This window comes from Cebus imitator, unplaced genomic scaffold, assembly GCF_001604975.1.
Source record: "Cebus imitator isolate Cc_AM_T3 unplaced genomic scaffold, Cebus_imitator-1.0 Scaffold273, whole genome shotgun sequence".
Taxonomy (NCBI): domain Eukaryota; kingdom Metazoa; phylum Chordata; class Mammalia; order Primates; family Cebidae; genus Cebus; species Cebus imitator.
In genome coordinates this window covers 2,957,181-2,976,034 of record NW_016107588.1, presented here as the reverse complement: position 1 = coordinate 2,976,034, position 18,854 = coordinate 2,957,181, and the positions used below count along the sequence as shown (strand labels likewise).

At 49.0% G+C, this 18,854-nt stretch overlaps 1 protein-coding gene across 6 annotated transcripts in view; it reads right to left on the bottom strand.

The window, feature by feature from the left end:
* ZNF185 (zinc finger protein 185 with LIM domain) overlaps positions 1-18,854 on the bottom strand; it is a 78,585-nt gene that overhangs the window by 28,659 nt on the left and 31,072 nt on the right. For 5 of the 6 annotated variants that reach the window (XM_037728633.1, XM_037728629.1, XM_037728632.1 and 2 more), the window contains exons 14-16: positions 18,628-18,726; positions 13,594-13,683; positions 5,091-5,288 (exon numbers count right to left, since the gene is read on the bottom strand). In XM_037728633.1, the coding sequence (XP_037584561.1) occupies positions 5,091-5,288; positions 13,594-13,683; positions 18,628-18,726 (387 nt within the window). The remainder of the gene's footprint in view (positions 1-5,090; positions 5,289-13,593; positions 13,684-18,627; positions 18,727-18,854) is intronic. The other variant, XM_017500900.2, reaches the window with a different exon arrangement.

Sequence of the window (18,854 nt, the reverse complement as noted above, 5' to 3'; positions counted from 1 at the left end):
AAAAAAAAAAACAAACCAGAATCTTTCCTAAAGTAGTCCATAATGGGCAAAATGTTCTTAATATAAATATTCTAGAGATTCCATTGAATTCCTAGTGGGTTTTCTGTGTCCTCAGTGTACATGAGATATTGCTCTTTATCACAGCCCCAGTGCCGCTTTACCTTATATTAGACAAGAACAATACAAGGTTATCAGTCATTATGTCAATTATTTTTTAAAACGTTAACTTCATTGCAATTTTGCTTCTTTGATTTGTATCCAGCATACTCTAGGCCAGTGGTTTTCCATTGGAAATTCACATTGCTCACCAATGGAATATTGTTAATATACAGACGTTTAGGACCTTTCTTTAACTTCCAATTTCATTTTATTCTGCACCCAAATCTCATGGTTATAAATATGTTCTTACTAGGATATTTATGTTTTTCTCGCTGGCTTGAAGCTTTCCCTTCCATAAAAGGAACATTGCCACTAATGTCACTAAGCTTTTGTTAGAACAAGTATTTCCCCACGTGGGGAATTCTACCACTTCTTTCAAATGACTAAGGAATCCATTTCCCCAGTAAAATCATTCAAGAGATATAATGAGCTCTTCCTTTATCCCCCAAATTCTATTGTCCTTATCATCCCCAGTCATCTGAAATGATGGAACCAATGGAGTATTAAAGTGAAAGCTTGCCAAATTGATGAAAAACTCAATCTCCCATGGCCTAAGGTTTTATCCTTAGCACTGACTGACCTCTGGTCCTCTTGTGCTGGGTGACACCTACTGTCCCCCCATACGAAATAATAGCTGGCCTACCCATGAGAACTCCCTAGCGTCTAGACTCTCCAAGATTTGAACCTGGTCAATTCAGACATTTAAAAATAATGACAAGGATTTTTTTTCTATTTTTCCGTCTACTCTTCCTTGAAGTTCTGCTACTATCATTGCCTACATCTCTGAAGGCTCTGCCTGCCTCTGCCCTTCTTGGAACTCCAGGCTAGTTATCCACTAGGAAAGCACATCTAGTGTCTTCCTTCCTAGTGTGTGCTCAGACTAGGGCTGAGGGAATGCTTGCTACTTAGAATTATTAGCAGTAAGCAGCCCTTAAGCCCCTGGTCCATAGACTCCGAATGCTGCCCATCAGGTGGCATAACATAGTTGACACTTCCTGACGAACCTAGCCTACTGGGATGCCATGCCAGCAACCAGACCCAAAGACTGCAAACAGAGAACTCAGCAGGTCTGGAAAGGGGATTTGTCCACAGTCGCACTCCGGCATGCTAAGGATTTAGACCACTAAGAGGAAGAGGAGAAGGATACTTGCAGAGTGCTGCTGTCCACCTCGGAAACACAGCACAGTGTGCCAAGGCAATGCAGCCAGGCCAGCCTAGGCAGGGCCTCCACCTGAAGGCCAGAGGCTTGCCTCAGGTGCCCTTGTTAGCTTGGGATCTCCATGGACCAGGCATTTGCTCAGTCTGCTGCAGGCAGCATAGTGGCAGGTTAGAGATACTTTGGCCTCCCCTAAGCCAGGAGGGGTCACATACTCCACTCAGTCACTAGACCATAAATGTGTTTTTTTAAATTGTCACTTCCCTTTCCCTCACTGCCCTCCCAAGTCTTATATGTCATCCAATTTGGGATCCATTCTACTTATTTTACAGTTTTCTCTATCTCCATCTCCACAGCTAGGACCCTAGTCCAGCCCCATAATTTCTTATGTGGAGGATTCTGTAGCCACTTCCTATTCTCCCTGTCTCCACTCTGCCCACTTCAGTCCACTCTTCTCAGTGCCACTGAAGATCCCACTGCAAAGCAAAACTCTCACTGGATCATTACCTGTTTCAAAACTTCCTGGCTCCTCTTTGCCCTTGAAAGAATATCTAAAGTCCTTGTTATGGCACGAAGTTCCAATCCTGCCCATCTGTGTCAGGGGTCCCCAAGCCCATCCCTGGGTTTGGTGGTTCACAAGGAGAACTCACAGGACACAGCACACTGTCATACTCAAGGCCATGGTGTATTATAGTGAAAGGATACGAAGCAAAATCAGCAAAGGGAAAAAAGTATTAAGGCAAATTTCTGGGGAAACCCAGGAACAAGCTTCCAGAGTCCTTTCCCAGTGGGTCACGCAGGATGCACTCAGTTCTCCTCGGCAGTGAGTTGTCACAACACGTGTGAAATGCTGTCGACCAGGGCAATTCATTAGATGCAGAATCCAAAGATTTTATTGGGGACTGGTCACATAGGCACCCTCTGCTGAGCCTTTACCTAACATGCACATGTCGCTTTCACCTATAGGAAACCTTCTCCATTATCTTATAGCTGTAATTGTCTACGCACCCCTCCCACATCCATCACATCATGGCCAATTTCAGAGAGTTGTGTACCGCACCAACTACACCTCCTTATCTTCCACTCTCTCCTCAATCCATTATAATCCAACTACAGCCTTTCTCACTGCCCCAACCTACTCCCATCAAGGCAGTCATGCGTTCCACATCGCCAAATCTGATGGGCTTATTTTAGGATCTGCAGTGCACTGGAAAGTTAGCTCAGTGTGGGTTGGTTTCCATGACTATAGTTTTTCCTGATTCTTCCATTTATCCAAACATTTCCTTCTCAATACCTCTCTGCAGCTCCTCTTCATCCTTAGGACCTTTCAGTATTATTTTCCTTTGCTTCCTTCATATTTTTACTTCTTTTCATTTCATATATTCAGCTAGGGTTTTAGGGGATCAATAATACCCCCTCTTTTTTTCTTTTTGAGACAAAAAATAGAGAAAATGGAGATAAATGACAGCTGATGAAGCAGATGGCTATAGATGTGTACCCCAAAAGGAAGCCTCCCTCGGCATCCCTGAATCACGTGGACTTACCCACCCAGCCAAGGGCCTGGCTGGACAAGTGGCCCTGGAAGCTTGCAGAGAAAAGCAGAGAACACACGGTTTATGCACACTGGCTTCCAAAGGTATTCTCCAGGCAACCTCAACCATTCCCTTCAGTTACTTCCTATGAGCTGGAAACTCCCAGCTCTCCAGCCCCAGGTCAGATCTTTGCTCAACTCCAGATTTGTCTACTCCGTAGCCTACTGGACATCATTGGCTGGAGCCCCTGCAGGCACTTCTTATTCATCATGGCCCAATGACCTTATCATCTCTGCATCTCTCAGCATCCCTGCCCACAACCTCCTCACCCTCAGCTAGTTCCTGTCACCATCTATCCAATTGCCTAGCCCTGAAATCTGGGGAGCAGCCTTGGCTACCACTTTTCCCTCACTGTTATCTTTATTTCTTTAATTTTTGTTTTGGAGACAGGATCTTGCTTTGTTACCCAGGCTGGAGTGCAGTGGCAGGAACGTGGCTCCATGTAGCCTTGACATCCTGGGCTCAAGCAATCCTCCTACCTCAGTCTCCCAAGTAGCTGATACTACAGGCACGTGCCAAATTTTTTGTATAAACAGGTCTTGCTATGTTGCCCGGGCTGGTCTCAAACTCCTGGGCGCTCAAGTGATACTGCCACCTTGGCCTCCCAAAGTGCTAGGATTATAGGCATGAGCTACCACACCAAGTCCACTTTTACCTTTAATAAGTTAAAACTACTTGTGGCCTTATCACCTCACTCCTGGTGTAGACAGTCTCCTGCCTTGTCTTGTTGTACACTCCCCTTGCCTAATCCTCCACAGGACAATGGAGGGATCTTCTTTGGACTCAAGTCTGGCTGTGGCACTCTCCTACATGAAAACCATCCGTAGCTCCCAGGCCCCACAGGATGTGGGTCATGCTCCTTGGCCTAGGAGCAGGGGCCTGTACAGCCCCCACTCAGTGCTTTCTGCCAAGCCAGGCTGGATTAACCGTCCTTTGCTATGGCTACCCTGACTGAATGTTCCCCGTGCACTTTTGTGAGCCTCTACTTGCAATGCCTTCCCAAGCACATCCATCTGGCAAAGTCTCCCTCAGCCTTCCAACTCCAACATCAGTCTCCCTGTAAAGAAAGCCTTTCCTGACACTCCCCCTGAAAAACCAAAGTTGTTCACTCCGTGTCTCTGGACTGGGCCCCTCCAGGGCCTGGGGCCAAGGAATCAAAGATGGGTTAGATATTCTTAGAAGGCAAAACTTGTTATCTAACAGTTGAGCCAGGCCCTAAAAATAACCTCCAGTCTAACTATTAATAATTATGGAATCTCTGTGGTACAAGAAGCCCCAGAACAAAGAAGGTGGATGACCGTGTTTATTTCATCCCTGCAAAAGGAGCTCCAGGCCCCACCCGCTCCCCCCAGCAGATGTGTTGCTGGACTCCACCAAGTCCTTTCTCTTGGGGCAATGTGAGTCTTAGCTCTCTCCTTCTACATTTCTATCTTGTGTAAGAAACTGTTTGCTTTCCAGCCCCAGAATCACTGGCCTGGTGACATGTCCAGAGTTGTATGGACATGTAGTGTTGGCACTGGTAGGCGAGATGCCTTCAAGAGAGCCTGAGTCGAAACTCTCACACCAATGCCACATGGTCAGCTACAGGCACAGGCACGCTTGTCCTCCTGCTCATGCACCTGCACACACCTGCACACACCTGCACATGGCCACCGCATCCTGCGTCACTCTCTCACTCTCTCATGCCTCCTCACATGTGCTCCCTTTCACTCCTTCTGGCCTCTCTCTCTCTCTCTCTGCTTCACTCTGTCACTCTTTTGCACTTTTACCCTCTCTTTTTTGCTCTTTCACACTCTGTCCTTCTCTGACAATGTCATTTTACCCACACAAATAGCCCTCACCCTTCCCAGGATGCCCCCTGTAGAGCATCTGGACTCTGGGAGACAGCCTTCCTTTCTGTCCCATGCATTGGGAATTAGCCCGGACTTCTCACACCTGGGGACAGACACATCCTCCTGTCACAGTCCCCTCCCAGCTCCTTGAGCCACAGGAAGCACAAGGATAGTGCTCTACTCCCAGGGAATCACTACCATTACCCACTCACGGAACAGGAGCCCAGGCACCTGGGTGCACAATGTGTCAGGTACTGGTACGAGGTGTGGGGAAGTCGTTCCTCCCCGGGTTGCAGACATCAATAAAAACACTGGCTCTAGAGGCAGAGCCCAGTGCAGCTCAGCCCTTACCTGCTGGCGCAGCTCTCTTGTCCAACGAGTTGCTCACATCCACTGGGGCTGCTCTGCCGCTCTGGGGTGCTGGGATCTGTAGGTTGCTGAGTGGGTACAGCTGGGTCTCCTTGGCCACCTCCTGGGGCTCCAGGGCTCTCCTGCCAGGTCTCTCTGGCCTTGGTGGCTATATTCTTCTCCTCATAATCAGCCAAGACACTGAGGAAGAATAAGCACCCTTATGAGGCAAGTGCTCTGAGACTAACCCTGGCTCAGCCGCAGCATGCAGGCTGGCTGTAACCTCCTGTGGACTTGGAGGGACTTATCTCCCTGAAAGTGGGGCAGAAAGGAGCCAGGCACAGCCCCCATTCCAGGGAGCAGACAGTCTCCTCCTTGGTAGGAGCCCAGCACCACTGCTCCCTTTTCACTGAAAAGGCCTCCATGTGTAATAGATGAAGCCGAAGCCTCCGATACTTTTTTTATTTTTATTATTATTTTTATTTTTTTGATGGAGTCTGGCTCTGTCACCAGGCTAGAGTGCAAGTGGCATGATCTTGGCTCACTGCAACCTCTGCCTTCCGGGTTCAAGCGATTCTCCTGCCTCAGCCTCCCAAGCAGCTGGGATTACAGGTGCCCACCATCACGCCCAGCTAATGTTTGTATTTTTAGTAGAGACAGGGTTTCATCATGTTGGCCAGGATGGTCTCGATCTCTTGATCTGGTGATCCGCCCACCTAAGCCTCCCAAAGTGCTGGGGTTACAGACGAGAGCCACTGCACCCAGCCACCTCTGATGCTTTTGTGATTGTTGTTGTTTGGAGGCAGGGTCTCACTCTGTGGCCCAGGCTGGACTGCAGTGACACCATCTCGGCTCACTGTAACCTCTGCCTCCCAGGCTGAAGTCATCCTCCTGTATCAACCTCCCGAGTAGCTAAGACTACAGGTCCACACTACCACGTCCAGCTAATTATTTATTTATTATTTTAATTTTTGTAGAGATGGGGTTTCACCAAGTTGCCCAGGCTGGTCTCAAGCAATCCTCCCACCCTGGCCTCCCAAAGTGCAGGGATTGCAGGAATGTACCACTGCACCTGGCCCTCCAATTTTTGGCTTTTGCCACCCCTGAATCCAGCAAAAAGGGCAGGGCATCCCCAGATGTCTCAGGCATCCAGTTCTGCATGGGTCTTCCCTGGCCTCACCCCATGCTTGCATTGCACCCTCAAGGCTGGGTGCCATGGGAAACAGGTTGCTAGTTGATTTTCTACTTGCATACCCCTCCCACCACCAGCCCCGCCCCAAGGTGCAAGGTACTGCTTCCAGAGTCTACTAGGCCAGTGGCAAACACCAAGTTGGGTTACTAAGAGCATGAGCCCAGCATTTCAGAATGAAAATCTAGTTCACCGTCACCTCAATCCTAGATCACTCTGAATGTAACTTTCCCAATATTATCAGCTTGCCTTCAATAGCTAGTGGGGACTTCCCAGGACAAGAACACACTACCAACTACCCTGGGACTCTTTATATATAGGAGTTAACTTTGTCTATGCAGACTCACAGCCTTCAAGCTGGAATAACAAGGCAAACAGTGGCCACACTTTTTGGAAAGTATGCCCTGAAAGCAATGTGATTCTTCAGCCTCAGGTGGAGGTGGGGAACTAAAATTCTCCAGCAGGGACAACAAGCTAACTGCCACCTCCAGCTGCACCAGGCAGAACTGCAGGCAAGTGAATGTGCCGCCATACAGTAACTGTGGGGAGCCCTCCCATGGGGCCTGTGCTTCTCTGTGCAGCTTCCTCCCTTACGGTGTGCTGCAGCCCATGTAGATGCCAACAGTGGTTTGCACAGGTAACACCAGTCCCAGGGTTGCCAGCAGGCTGCCCTGACACACCCACTTTACCGCTGTCAGTGTCATGCTTGCTTGAGCCAAAGACAAACATACAAGGCCTGAAGAGCTTGCCTCCCTCCAGTGATAGCCCTGAGCTAGCTTTACTATGGATTTTATCAGAGTCTTGCCCTGTCCCATGTCCTCTGTAGAAATAGTCTAGTAGAGGTTGCCCTCACCAAGTTTGTGGATAGAGCGAGGATTCTCCACAAAGGGAAATTTGGGCTCCACTGTGACACAAGGGCAAATGGATGAACAAGGCTTCTTCATTCCTATGCCTGTGGCAGGGCCACTATGATTTTAGGAGATATCACCTATGTGGGTCATAAAAAGGAAATCTTAGGCAAACATTCACAGGAAGCTCTGCTGGACAATGTAACATCCAGGGGAATGACTTCCCAGCTATCCTGTCTGAACCCCTCATGAACTGCCTGGAAGTCAAGTGGTTAAAGATAGGCAAGGTAACACACGGGATGGTGACCAATGCGGCTTGGATTTGCGATTAATTTCTCTGAAGCCTTTCCTTCTGAATGTAAGTGAACCAGAGATCCAGTAGCCTAGTACAGCCACTGTCAGTTCCTAACTCTACACACTTCCATTCTTGACCAAAAAAAAAAAAAAAAAATTGTACTCCTGGTATAGTGGTTTATGCCTGTAATCTCAGTACTTTGGGAGGCAGAGGGGGTGGATCAGTTGAGGTCAGGAGTTTGAGACCAGCCTGGGAAACACGGCAAAAATTCATCTTTACAAAAAATACAAAAATTAGCCAGGTCCAGTGGGGTGTACCTATAGTCCCAGCTACTTGGGAGGTAAAGGCAGAAGAATCACTTGAGCCTGGGAGGCAGAGGCTGCAGTAAGCTGAGATCAACCCCACTGCACTCCAGCCTTGGGCGACAGAAGTGAAACACTGTTTCAAACACACACACACACACACACACACACACACACACATATATGACATATATGAAAATATGTATCATATATATTATATATATTTAATATATATATAAATATTTGTAGAGATGAGGTCTCACTATGTTGCTCACGCTGTTCTCAATCCCCAGAACTCAACTGGTCTTCCCGCCTCGGCCTCTCAAAGTATAGGATTATAGGCAGGCCTGAGCCACTGCACCCAGCTGATACTCCCACTCTTGTACTACCTCCGCTAGACTCCTCCACTGGCCAACAACGTTGACAGTGGTGAGGAAATGTGGTGGCTAAACTTCACCTGATCCTCATGCAGAAAAAACATAAGCTTGAGAAGCCCCTGCTGGCAACATAATGAGGAAAACAGCATGTTCTAGATGTAAAATTTGATGACAAAAGTTTAGTAGGAAGGAGATGGGATATTGTGTCTTGTCAAATGAAATCAAGCCAATAAAGCTGACAAAGTCAGCTTTCTAGGTGTCCCTGAACACCTCTGAGAGAGGAGGTATTCCTCTGGTGCTGCTTCACTTAGCTCACAGGTTTAAATATGCTACATGCTTTACATATACAAACTCATTTAACCGTTTCAACAACCCTTTATGGTAGGAAGTATGATTACCACTATTCTACAGATGAGGAACCTGGGGCACAGAGGAGATGAGTAGCATGTCCAAGGCCACGGAGCTTCTAAGTGACAGAGCTTGTATTGGAACCCAAAGAACCAGAGTCCAGGCTCTCAACCACAAACCATACCCTCTCTCCCTATAGTGTGATGGGGTAGCCCAAGGTAGAATAGAGCAGAGTCCCTACAGTTTGGGACAGTTGAAATTGTGTTGTAACCTGTGGGGGGGGGGGGTTCAGTCAGGATGGTGGGAGAAATTGTAAAGTTATAGAAAATAATCACAAACCTTCTTGGAAGGCCAGGGGGTTTGCATAGTTTCAGTAAAAGATCTGGCTGAAGGCAGCCTATTCTCTTTACCTTAAGTTGATAGCAGAAAAGCAAATAACAAAGGACTGTAAAGGAGTCTATGTAAATAGCTTCTTTACTCATGTGGTCCAAAGACTAACCTTTAACCATCCGCGGGTGCATGATTGCTCTCTACTCGGGGGGTCAGTAATGTTAATTACCCTCTAGTAGTCTTTACTCACGACCTCTGTCATTTAATCTGTACTAAATAAATGTGAACTTTGCCAATCCAGGCCACCCTGCAGACTAAGGAGCAGAGCCCCTTAGTAGGACTGACAGGTAAGATATCTGTGTCAGTGTATGTTATTCATCCGTCGTGCAATACTGGGTCTGCGGGTGAGACCCCAGCAGTAACCTAGGGAAAGTAAGTCTCCACTGCCCTGCAGGATGACAGGATAACGCCACCCCCATGGCGCTCCGTCATCAAACTTCTAGGGAAGGAAACCCCTCCTCACTGACCCCATAGCCCAGCGCAGTCAGCCCGAGGGCCCAGCGTGGTTGGACGGTCCAGTTGCCCTCACTGTCCTCACGTCCACACCCACTTCCACTGGACAGCCCTGAAGACCCGTGTCCGGTGTTCCAGAAACCATGGCCGCCAGGGCTCCCTAAGAAACAATCTCAGGCCTCAGGAGCCCCGTTCAGCCCCTCGCGGAACCGCGCTTCCTTCCGCCGGCGACGGTCCACGCGCGGTCACCCCAAGGCCACTATGGCCGCGGCTGCAGACCTTGCACGTAAGACCGGGCAGCCAGCGCCTCGGACCCATTCGTGATCCTTGGGCGCCCTCTGGCGGCCGGTGCGGGCACGGCCTCATGAGAATGCCCACCGAGGCGGAGCACTGCCAGGCGGCCATTTCGCTTTGTGGACGGTCGCATTTTCCCGGCGGGCGCTGCGACTGAGTTCGCGGCTGCAAGAAATGGCGGCATGCGCAGGCGCACTCACTACGGGCGCGCGCTCGCCGAGGTGCACTGGCACGCACGCGTCGCGTACGCTGGTGCAGAGTGCGCATTCGTGCAGGCGCACACGTCCTACGCCCGCTACCCAGAACCTGGGGAAGCCAAGGGATGCCGGTGTGTTCCATCCCGTTTTTTCTCCCATCCCTTATGTTTTCTCAAAGAGATCGTGAAAGCTTTAGAGCAGAGGTTGTCAATCTCAGCACTATTACCAGTTTGAGGCAGATTAATTCTGTGGTGTGTGTTGGGGGATATGGAGCGGGTGCTATCCTGTTCACTGTATATTTAGCAGCATCCAAGATATCTACACATAAGAAGCCAGTAGTATCTCCAGCTCGATTTTGACAACCAAAAATGGCTCCCAGACATTGTGCCGTAGCAGGCTGGAAGGTTTGGGAGATTCCTCCTAGTTCAGAACCACTCACTGAGAACAACGGTTCTCAACCTAGCCTGGAAGGAGAATAAACTGGGGAGCTTTGAAAAAGACACAGATGATGGCGACCCTCCCCAGAAAAATAATATCCAAATCTCTATCCGGGGCTTTAGGAAAGTTTTTGTTGTGTTGTAAACCAAAAATAAAATTCTAAGCTCCCCAGCTGACACTTCTCTCAGACAAGGGGACACAACGTGAAAAACTAGTTCAGGTCATGATGAGAAAGGGGAAGGTCGGACATGCCTCAATATATTCTCCTCCCTTTGGAATTTAGGCACAATTGACCAGCATTAACATTGAGAGAGAGATTCAGACTGACAAAACAGATTCCTTGAAGCAATAAGATGCCAAATTCCAACTTGAGTCTAGCATAGCATGACAGAGAGCAGGTAATGAAAGAAATTGAAGCATTTTACACCTATATATATATAGACATATTTTGAAATTACCCTGCAAAGCTGTCTCTCCTGGGGGAAATGTACATTTTGTAGAGAATCTCCTTCCCTTTCCAGGACTTTTTCTGATCTCAAGAGTTTAGCTGAGAGTCTAGCACCCGTTAAAGTTCTCAATAAGAAACATTTGCCGGCCGGGCACGGTGGCTCACGCCTGTAATCCCAGCACTTTGGGAAGCCGAGACGGGTGGATCACGAGGTCAAGAGATCGAGACCATCCTGGTCAACAAGGTGAAACCCCGTCTCTACTAAAAATACAAAAATTCAGCTGGGCATGGTGGCGCGTGCCTGTAATCCCAGCTACTCAGGAGGCTGAGGCAGGAGAATTGCCTGAACCCAGGAGGCGGAGGTTGCGGTGAGCCGAGATCGCGCCATTGCACTCCAGCCTGGGCAACAAGAGAGAAACTCCGTCTCAAAAAAAAAAAAAAAAAAAAAGAAACATTTGCCATTTATTGCTTCAAAGGGCAGCCACCTATTAGACTTCATCTATATAAGAACCTTGGTCTCCACAACCCCTTATCTTAACCCAGGCATTCCTTTCTATTCATTCCAGGTCCTTAGATAATAGCAACTCTTTCAACCAATTGTCAATCAGCAAATCTCTGAATCCACCTATGACCTGGAACCCCACTCCCACCCCCATCACATCCCAGCTTCGAGGTGTCCTGCCTTTCTGGACCTAACTAATGTATACCTCACATATATTGATTAATGTCTTATGTCTCCCTAAACATATAAAACCAAGCTGTAACTGAACATGCTCTCAGGTCATGGTCCTCACATTTGGCTCAGTATTTCTTCATATATTTTACAGAGAATGGCCTTTTTCATCAGCAATGTGTTTCAGTACTTCCTAGTTGATTATCAAGTACGGCCAGAGTTGTGAAACACCGTAATCAAGAAAGTCTGTATTGGCTGTGCACACTGACTCATGCCTGTAATCTCAGTACTTTGGGAGGCTAAGGTGGGCGGACTGCTTGAGGTCAGGGGTTCGAGACCAACCTGGCCAACATAGTGAAACCCTGTCTCTACTAAAAATACAAAAATTAGTCAGGCATGGTGGCGCACACCTGTAATCCCAGCTGCTCAGGAGGCTGAGGCAGGAGAATCACTTGAACCCAGGAGGCAAAGGCTGCAGTCAGCCAAGATCACACCAGTGCACCCCAGCTGGGGCAACAGTGAAACTCCATCTCAGAAAGAAAGAGAGAGAGAGAGAGAGAGAGAGAGAGAGAGAGAGAGAGAGTCTGATTTTGTAGACATTTAAACGTCAGAGGAACGTAGTTTGAGCCTGGCTCTAGCGTTGGCTGGAAATGGACTCTGTTCATAGGTGTGTTCATCACAGGAGTGAGTTCCTCAATCTTCTCCTCTGTCAAGTTGCATACTAAGAAGCCTTATCCTTTTCCAGGTTTGGGGAGAATTAAGTGTGATCACACAGCATGTTAAACATGTTAACCAGCTCTAAGTTACTGATTCTGGGTCTTGAGACTAGGCTCCAAAGACAAGATTTCATAAAATAGTTTTTCGTTGTTTCTCCTGAGGATTTTGTTAGAGCCTCTTCCCTTGGAATTCAGCTCTGCCACTTGTAAAGCCTTAGCTAACTCACTTATCTTTCTGTGCTTCAGTTTCCCACCTCACCCATCTCACAGGGTTGCTAAGAAGGCTGTAAGGCATCTAGAACAGCACAGTATTGGTGTCAGCTACTGTTTTCACTCTGATTATTAATTGTCAGTGCAATTTGAAAGAGAAAAGAAACAGAATAAGACCCCACACCTTAGAGATCCGTTGTCCACCCCAGCCGCCAGCATCCTGGTTTAAATAAAATAGCAACAGCAATGTGGTGTGAAAATGCAAACATGCATTTACCTTTTAAACACCTAAATCACATCAGGCTCCCTTTTGGCTTAAAACTTGAAATAAGATCCTATCTCTTAATCATGGCTTACCAAGGCCCTGCTCCATCTATGCCCCTCCTTGCCAGCCAGGCTCCAGCCACTCTGTCCCACCTCAGGGTATCTGGTTTGTGGTTCCTTATCTACAGCTCTCTCCATCTTGCTGTTTGTAGAGTTGGCTCCTTCTCCTCTTTAGAGGAGCTCGCCTGAGTTGCCTTTTCCACCCTCCTCACCACCATCACTGTATCTCAGTTGTGGCTGTTTTCCTCAGAGCACTATCCTTCCCAGGAGGCACAGAGACCTAGGCTCCAGGCTTTTGGGTTTTGTTGTAATTAGGCATAAATCTTTGAGAGACTGTGAAGAGGACTATATGAGATACTGTGAGTAGAGGGCTGTACACACAGTAGGCTCCAATATCACAGCACAAAGACCCAATCAAGCCCTACCTAGTTCACTGAGCCTCCTCTGCCAGCACTCCCCCACAAGGACACTCATTGCTGGCCACACCCAGCTACATACAGTGCCCAGGAAACACCAGGATCTCTTGAGCCCTTTGCGTATCCTGTTCCCTCTGCTTGAAGGACTCCTCCTCACCTGTCAACATTCCATTCAAAAGCCACCTTCCCATGAAGTTCCCTTCCCCTGCTCTAGCGCTGGTGTATTGCTCTAATCTGGACCAGACTTTGCCCACTACCCTGCCTGAGAGCTCCTGGAAGGCAGCGGTGTTTCTGATTTGTTTGTGTGCGTCAGCGTCCAGTAAAAGGCAGGTGCTGTCAGAGTGGTTGCTGACTGAAAGATCCTTTCTGACTATGGGGTACATCCTGGTCAAGGCAATAATGTTTCGTGGAAAGCTCCCTGGCCCCAGAAGCAAGAGGGTTCCAGTTGGGGCTTCTGCCTTTGCTATGTGCCTCAGAGCAGCTCACAAACTTTCCTGGCCTCACCTTCCCAACCAAAGGCCAATGGACACACAGCCTAAGCTGCCTCTCTGCACCCAAGAAGCTTGGCACTGTCTGCTCATGTCTTACCCCTTTGGGTCTGCCTTCGCATTCTCCAGGGCTGCTGTGCTGTCGCTCTTCCTATCAGCAGGGACAGCAGAGACTGAAGCGGCACTGGAGCTGAGGAAGGAAACACAGGCCTGCTGAGATCTCAAACCAAAGGAGGTTGCGGCCTAGGTCTTCCCCCTCTAGGCTGCCTTCTCACCAGAAAGGGAGGAACTGTGTCTTCCAGTAAAGGCTGGTGTCAGTCCTGGCATTAGTGTGGCACTGATGCCACTGTGTGTGACAACCTCGTGTCAGCTTTGAACATGGCCTTAGCACCTGACCAACTTTGGTTCCCTGGGGAATTCTCCTGGTTTTTGGTTCTAGTATCCTGTAAGGTACATGGATGTTCTTTGGTCAAGGAATAGGCGGAGGGAGATATCCAGGCCTACATGACTCAGTGAGTCCGGCGTGCAAGTGCATACCTCCACTTGTTATAAAACCTGTTTAAGTTCATACTTGGCTGTAAGCCACAATTGTCTGTAAAAGGTATAACTGCCCTGTTGACGCTGTGCACGGGGGACATGGCTCTTGGGATGTTGGGGCTCAGCTCACCTCAACATGTCAGCTCGGCTTGACATGGCGGGTGCGCAGGCATCCAGAGAAAGAGAGACAATAAGAGCTGTCCATCTTTGCAGATGGACACAGGGTAGCCAGGACACAGCTTGGCCTGCTCGTGCTCAGGGAGAGGAAGAATTAAGCTGCTGACCCTGATGGCAAGGGGGCTGCTGGACTAAGCAGCTGAGACCGGGCAGACAGTGTGAGAGAAAGCTGCTCATGAGAAAGGTAGTTTGAGAAAGCCGTGTAAGAGAGCTGCTGCTGAAAAAAGCCATGTCTCATTTACCTGCTATCTCTCGAGTTCCAGCTCCCTGCCCCATGTCCACCCGCTCCCTTCAGTCCTCAGCGGGGGCTGGAACCTGACCCTGAGCATGACATATTCTTACCTGACCTATACCTCCTTAGGGTTTGTGAGAGTCAAGATTGTTTCTCACTAGGGTTTGCCAAATGCTCCACATACCCATAGCAAAGTGGCCATGCCCACTGGTGGACTGGTGGGTGAAACAGGGCAGATGCCTACAGCGTGGGAATCCATAGCTTCTTCCATTATACCTTTGTGCCCCGGGAGTCATTTGCCCATCCCAGCCACCTATCGCATGCTCCTGGGGACTGAGCCCTCTAATTCTGGCTGTCCCTGGGAATCTTCTCCCTGACTCCTGCTTGCTGAACCTAGCTGTAGTCCCAACAGCAGAGGTTCCTGAGACCTCCTAGCAGGATCTTTTCCCAGGCTCTGCCTTCCAGTGCCTTCCTCTCTGCCACCTCAGCTTGGGTCCATGTCGGTTGGTGCTGGACTCTGAGTGAGCAGACATATCACCAGTCCCTGTTCTTCCACTGCCCCTAGTCAGGGCTCCCCTTGGGATTCCCTGTCTTGCTGTGATCACCTGATGTGAAAGTGGCATGGAGCTGAGAAGTTTGAGGGGGACCTTGGGGTGCTGCGGCTGAGGCTGAGCCCTGAAGGCTGTGTCTGGCAATGGGATAGGGCACTAGGGCAGTTGTCCTACCCTTACCTGATGGCTGCCGGTCCAGGCTTGCAGGACTGAGAGTTGGCACTGTGCACATCCAGGAAAGAGGCAAAGCTAGCAGCTGAGCATGGCCCGGTTCAGGTTCAGGACTGTGTCTGTATGTCTGCCCTCTCCTGAGAGAGTGGCTCCTGCCCCGATAGATCATGAGGACCAAGAAAATGCTCAAATGGACACTTGGGGCACAATATTTATCTCTCAAGGCAGCCTGGCACCTCGGGCTCTGTGACATAGTGGTTGCTCCCTGGCGTTGCCTGCATTCAAATCATGGCTTTCCTATCTCCCAGCTGTGTGACCTTGGGCATGTTACCTGTCCTTTCTGGGCCTCAGTTTTCTCATCAGTGAAATAGGGATGATAATCATGTCTGTCGCGTAAGTACTCTGAGGAAAGTAAATGAGTTCATAGATGCCAAGTACTTTGAATAATGCCTGGGCCATAATAAGTGCTAATGTGTTCATGTTACTAGTGGGCCGTGTGGTTGTTTGTGGAAGCAGTGTCCCTTCCCAGTCCACCTGTATTCACCCATTCAATACGGATTTATTGGGGACTTTCTTACTCAGCCACCTTCTCTGTGTCTCTGTAAACCGGGCAGACTGATGCTCACAGCATTCTCAACAATCACTGCCTCTGCAAGCCTGTGCCCTGCACTGACCACTCACTAAGAGGCTCTCTTGTTTGGTCCCAGACCTCTTTATACCAGTTGTATTTGCACAAGAAGAGGACAGCAGGCCCTGGCCTCTGAAACCAGTGTCTCTAAGCAGGTCCAGGCAAAGGTCCCTGGGCCAGGGACTTGGTTCTTGGTTCTTTGAGCTGCCACTACTGGGAAAGAATCACTAAGTTCAATGATTAAGGAAATCCGTGAAAATGAATGGAAAAGAAAAGTGGTTGTTTCCACAAGAAACAGCCTTTCCTTTGGAAAAACAGTAAAGGATTTTGTTGAAAATCATTGTCAAACTAAATGCGGTGAGCCCTCTGTGTTGTGAGTTCCACATCTATGGATTCAACCAACTTCAGATTGAAAAGATCTGGGGCCGGGTACAGTGGCTCATGCCTGTAATCCCAGCACTTTGGGAGGCTGAAGTGGGTGGACTGCTTCAGCCCACGAGTTTGAGATTAGCCTGGGTAACATGGTGAAACCTCGTCTCCACCAAAAATACAAAAATTAGCCAGGCATGGTGGTACACGCCTGTAGTCCCAGCTAGTCTGGAAGCTGATGTTGGAGGATCCCTTGAGCCCCAGAGGTTGAGGCTGTTGTTAGCTGTGATCATTCCACTGCAGTCTGCCCTGGGTGATAGAGAAAAACCTTGTCTAGAAAAGAAAAGAGGAGAGGAGAGGAGAAGAGGAGAGGAGAGGACAGGAGAGGAGAGGAGAGAAAGATATTTGGGAAAAATTTTAAAAGAATGAGTGCATCCGTACAGAACATGTACAGGCTTTTTTCTGTCATCATTCCCTAAATAATACAGTATAACAACTATTTACATACCACTTACATTGTATGAGGTATTATCCTAATCTAGAGATGTTTTAAGGGGTACAGAAGGTTGTGCATAGGTTACATGCAAATGCTACACCATTTTATATCAGGGACTTGAATATGCATGGATTTTGGTATATGAGAGAGGTTCTGGAAGCAATGCCTCACAGATGCCTAGGGACGACTATACGGGTAAGACAACTGTAAAAGACTGGGTTAGGGTGGGCGCGGTGGCTCAAACCTGTCATCCCAGCACTTTGGGAGGTCGAGGCGGTCGGATCATTTGAGGTCAGGAGTTCAGGACCATCCTGGTAAACATGGTGAAACCCTGTGTCTACTAAAAATACAAAAATTAGCCAGGTGTGGTGGTGCACGCCTGTAATCCCAGCTACTCGGGAGGCTGACGCAGGAGAATTGCTTGAACCCAGAAGGTGGAGGTTGCAGTGAGCTAAGATCGCACCACTGCACTCCATGCTGGCTGATAGAGTGAGACTCTGCCTCAAAAAAAAAAAAAAAGAAAAAAATCCAGAAGATTCTTCAGATAATTTTACAAGCTACTTTGAGGCGTGGTTTCACTTTACGGAACAGTGGAGAACACAGGCTTCTTGTTATGAGGGTGCATAAGTAGGAGGGGGTGACATGGAGGAGACAAGAACCACATACAATCATGGGAGACCAGAAGTCTTTTCTGTGACAGCCGTCAGCAAAGCCAGTCAAGCTGCGCCACCGTGGGGAGAGCGGTAGGAGCCCAGACTGGATTGACGGCCATGGGTTCTGCCACGCAGGACCCAGTGGGCCATGGGAAAGTGTTTGGGCTTTATTCTAAGTCAAATGGAGAGCCACTCGAAGGTTTTAGCAGGGGAGAAATGTGATCTAACTTAATTTTTAAAAGATCCCTCCAATGCCTCTGCAGACAGTAAAAAGATGCAGGCTGCATGGACAGGGCTCTAGCACACTCCTCCCCATTAGTGGCAGCTCCAAGAACACAGTCTTAGGTGGCCTTTCCTTGCCTGCTCAGAGACACGGGTTTCAGATGCCAGGACCTGCTCTCCCCTTCCTGTGTTGACTTGTGGACCTGGATTTAGAAGCCAGGCTCAAGCTCCAGGCATGAATTGTACACTATTGAAGTTAGGGAGGGAAAGGGGCCCAGGTGTGCTGAGGGAAGCAGGAAAGCAGTCAGTGGGGTCTCCCCCACAGGACTCCCTCTTTGGCCAGACTGCAGTAGGATTCAGGAGGCAGATGGTATCTTGCGGTTGTAGCTCTTTGCAGACGCTGGCTTTGCCACTCTTCCCTAGCCATCTTCTCTAAACCAGAAGGGCTCTAGCACAGTTTGGAGCTAAACTATTTATGCCAACATCTGCATACCTAGCCTTTGCCCCTAAGATGATTCAGGCTTCATTTGGAACCATTTAGGGACAAGTGATTTGGGACACTCCCCAAATCACCTGAGAAAGTGGCCCAGGTCCAGCTGTTTTTCCTCACCCTGAACCTCAGAGCAGAGCTGGCTGGGGGAGGTGTGGGGCAGGAAAAGGGGAGAGGGGACAAAGCAGGAGCAAAGGGCCTCCTAGCTGGTCCTCAGAGCAAAACCAAGAAGTAACAAGGTGCCAACTCTTCCATCATTAAATCATTCACTCATTAGTTTGTCCCTTCATGTATTCCCCACGCATTTATTGTACCAGCCCAGGACCAGCACCATGTAGGGGAGAGGGCTCCAGCTGTGAGTGGGCCTAGTGCCCACTCTGGAGAAGCTTGAGGGCCAGTGGCAGGGGTCACAAAAAAGAACAAGATTCCAAGAAGTGGAAAGCCCAAGGACATAGGATGTGGTGGAGGGCAGAAGTGTAAGAGAAGCAGTAGACAGGGGCCATGGTAAGTGACCAGTGGCCCACCCGCAGCAGCCCAAGCAGCCTGGCAGCTTGACCCTGGACTGTCACCAGGGGCATGAGAGAACATGCCTCCCCTGGGCAGCTCACCTTCCTGTCTTGGAGCCGATGTCTACTGCAGCCACGCCTTCAGGCCAGGAGCCTGGGGCTCCGGATCCCACATTGCCATCACTCAACTGTGCACTTGACCTGTTATGAGAAGAGGAGCATTTGCTGACTCTGGTTGCATTTTGATCTCAGCTAACCCAGATGCCATGGCAGTGGGCCTCAGGACCAGAAGCACAGGCCTTTGGCTGCTATTCTGTGTTGCTCTGACC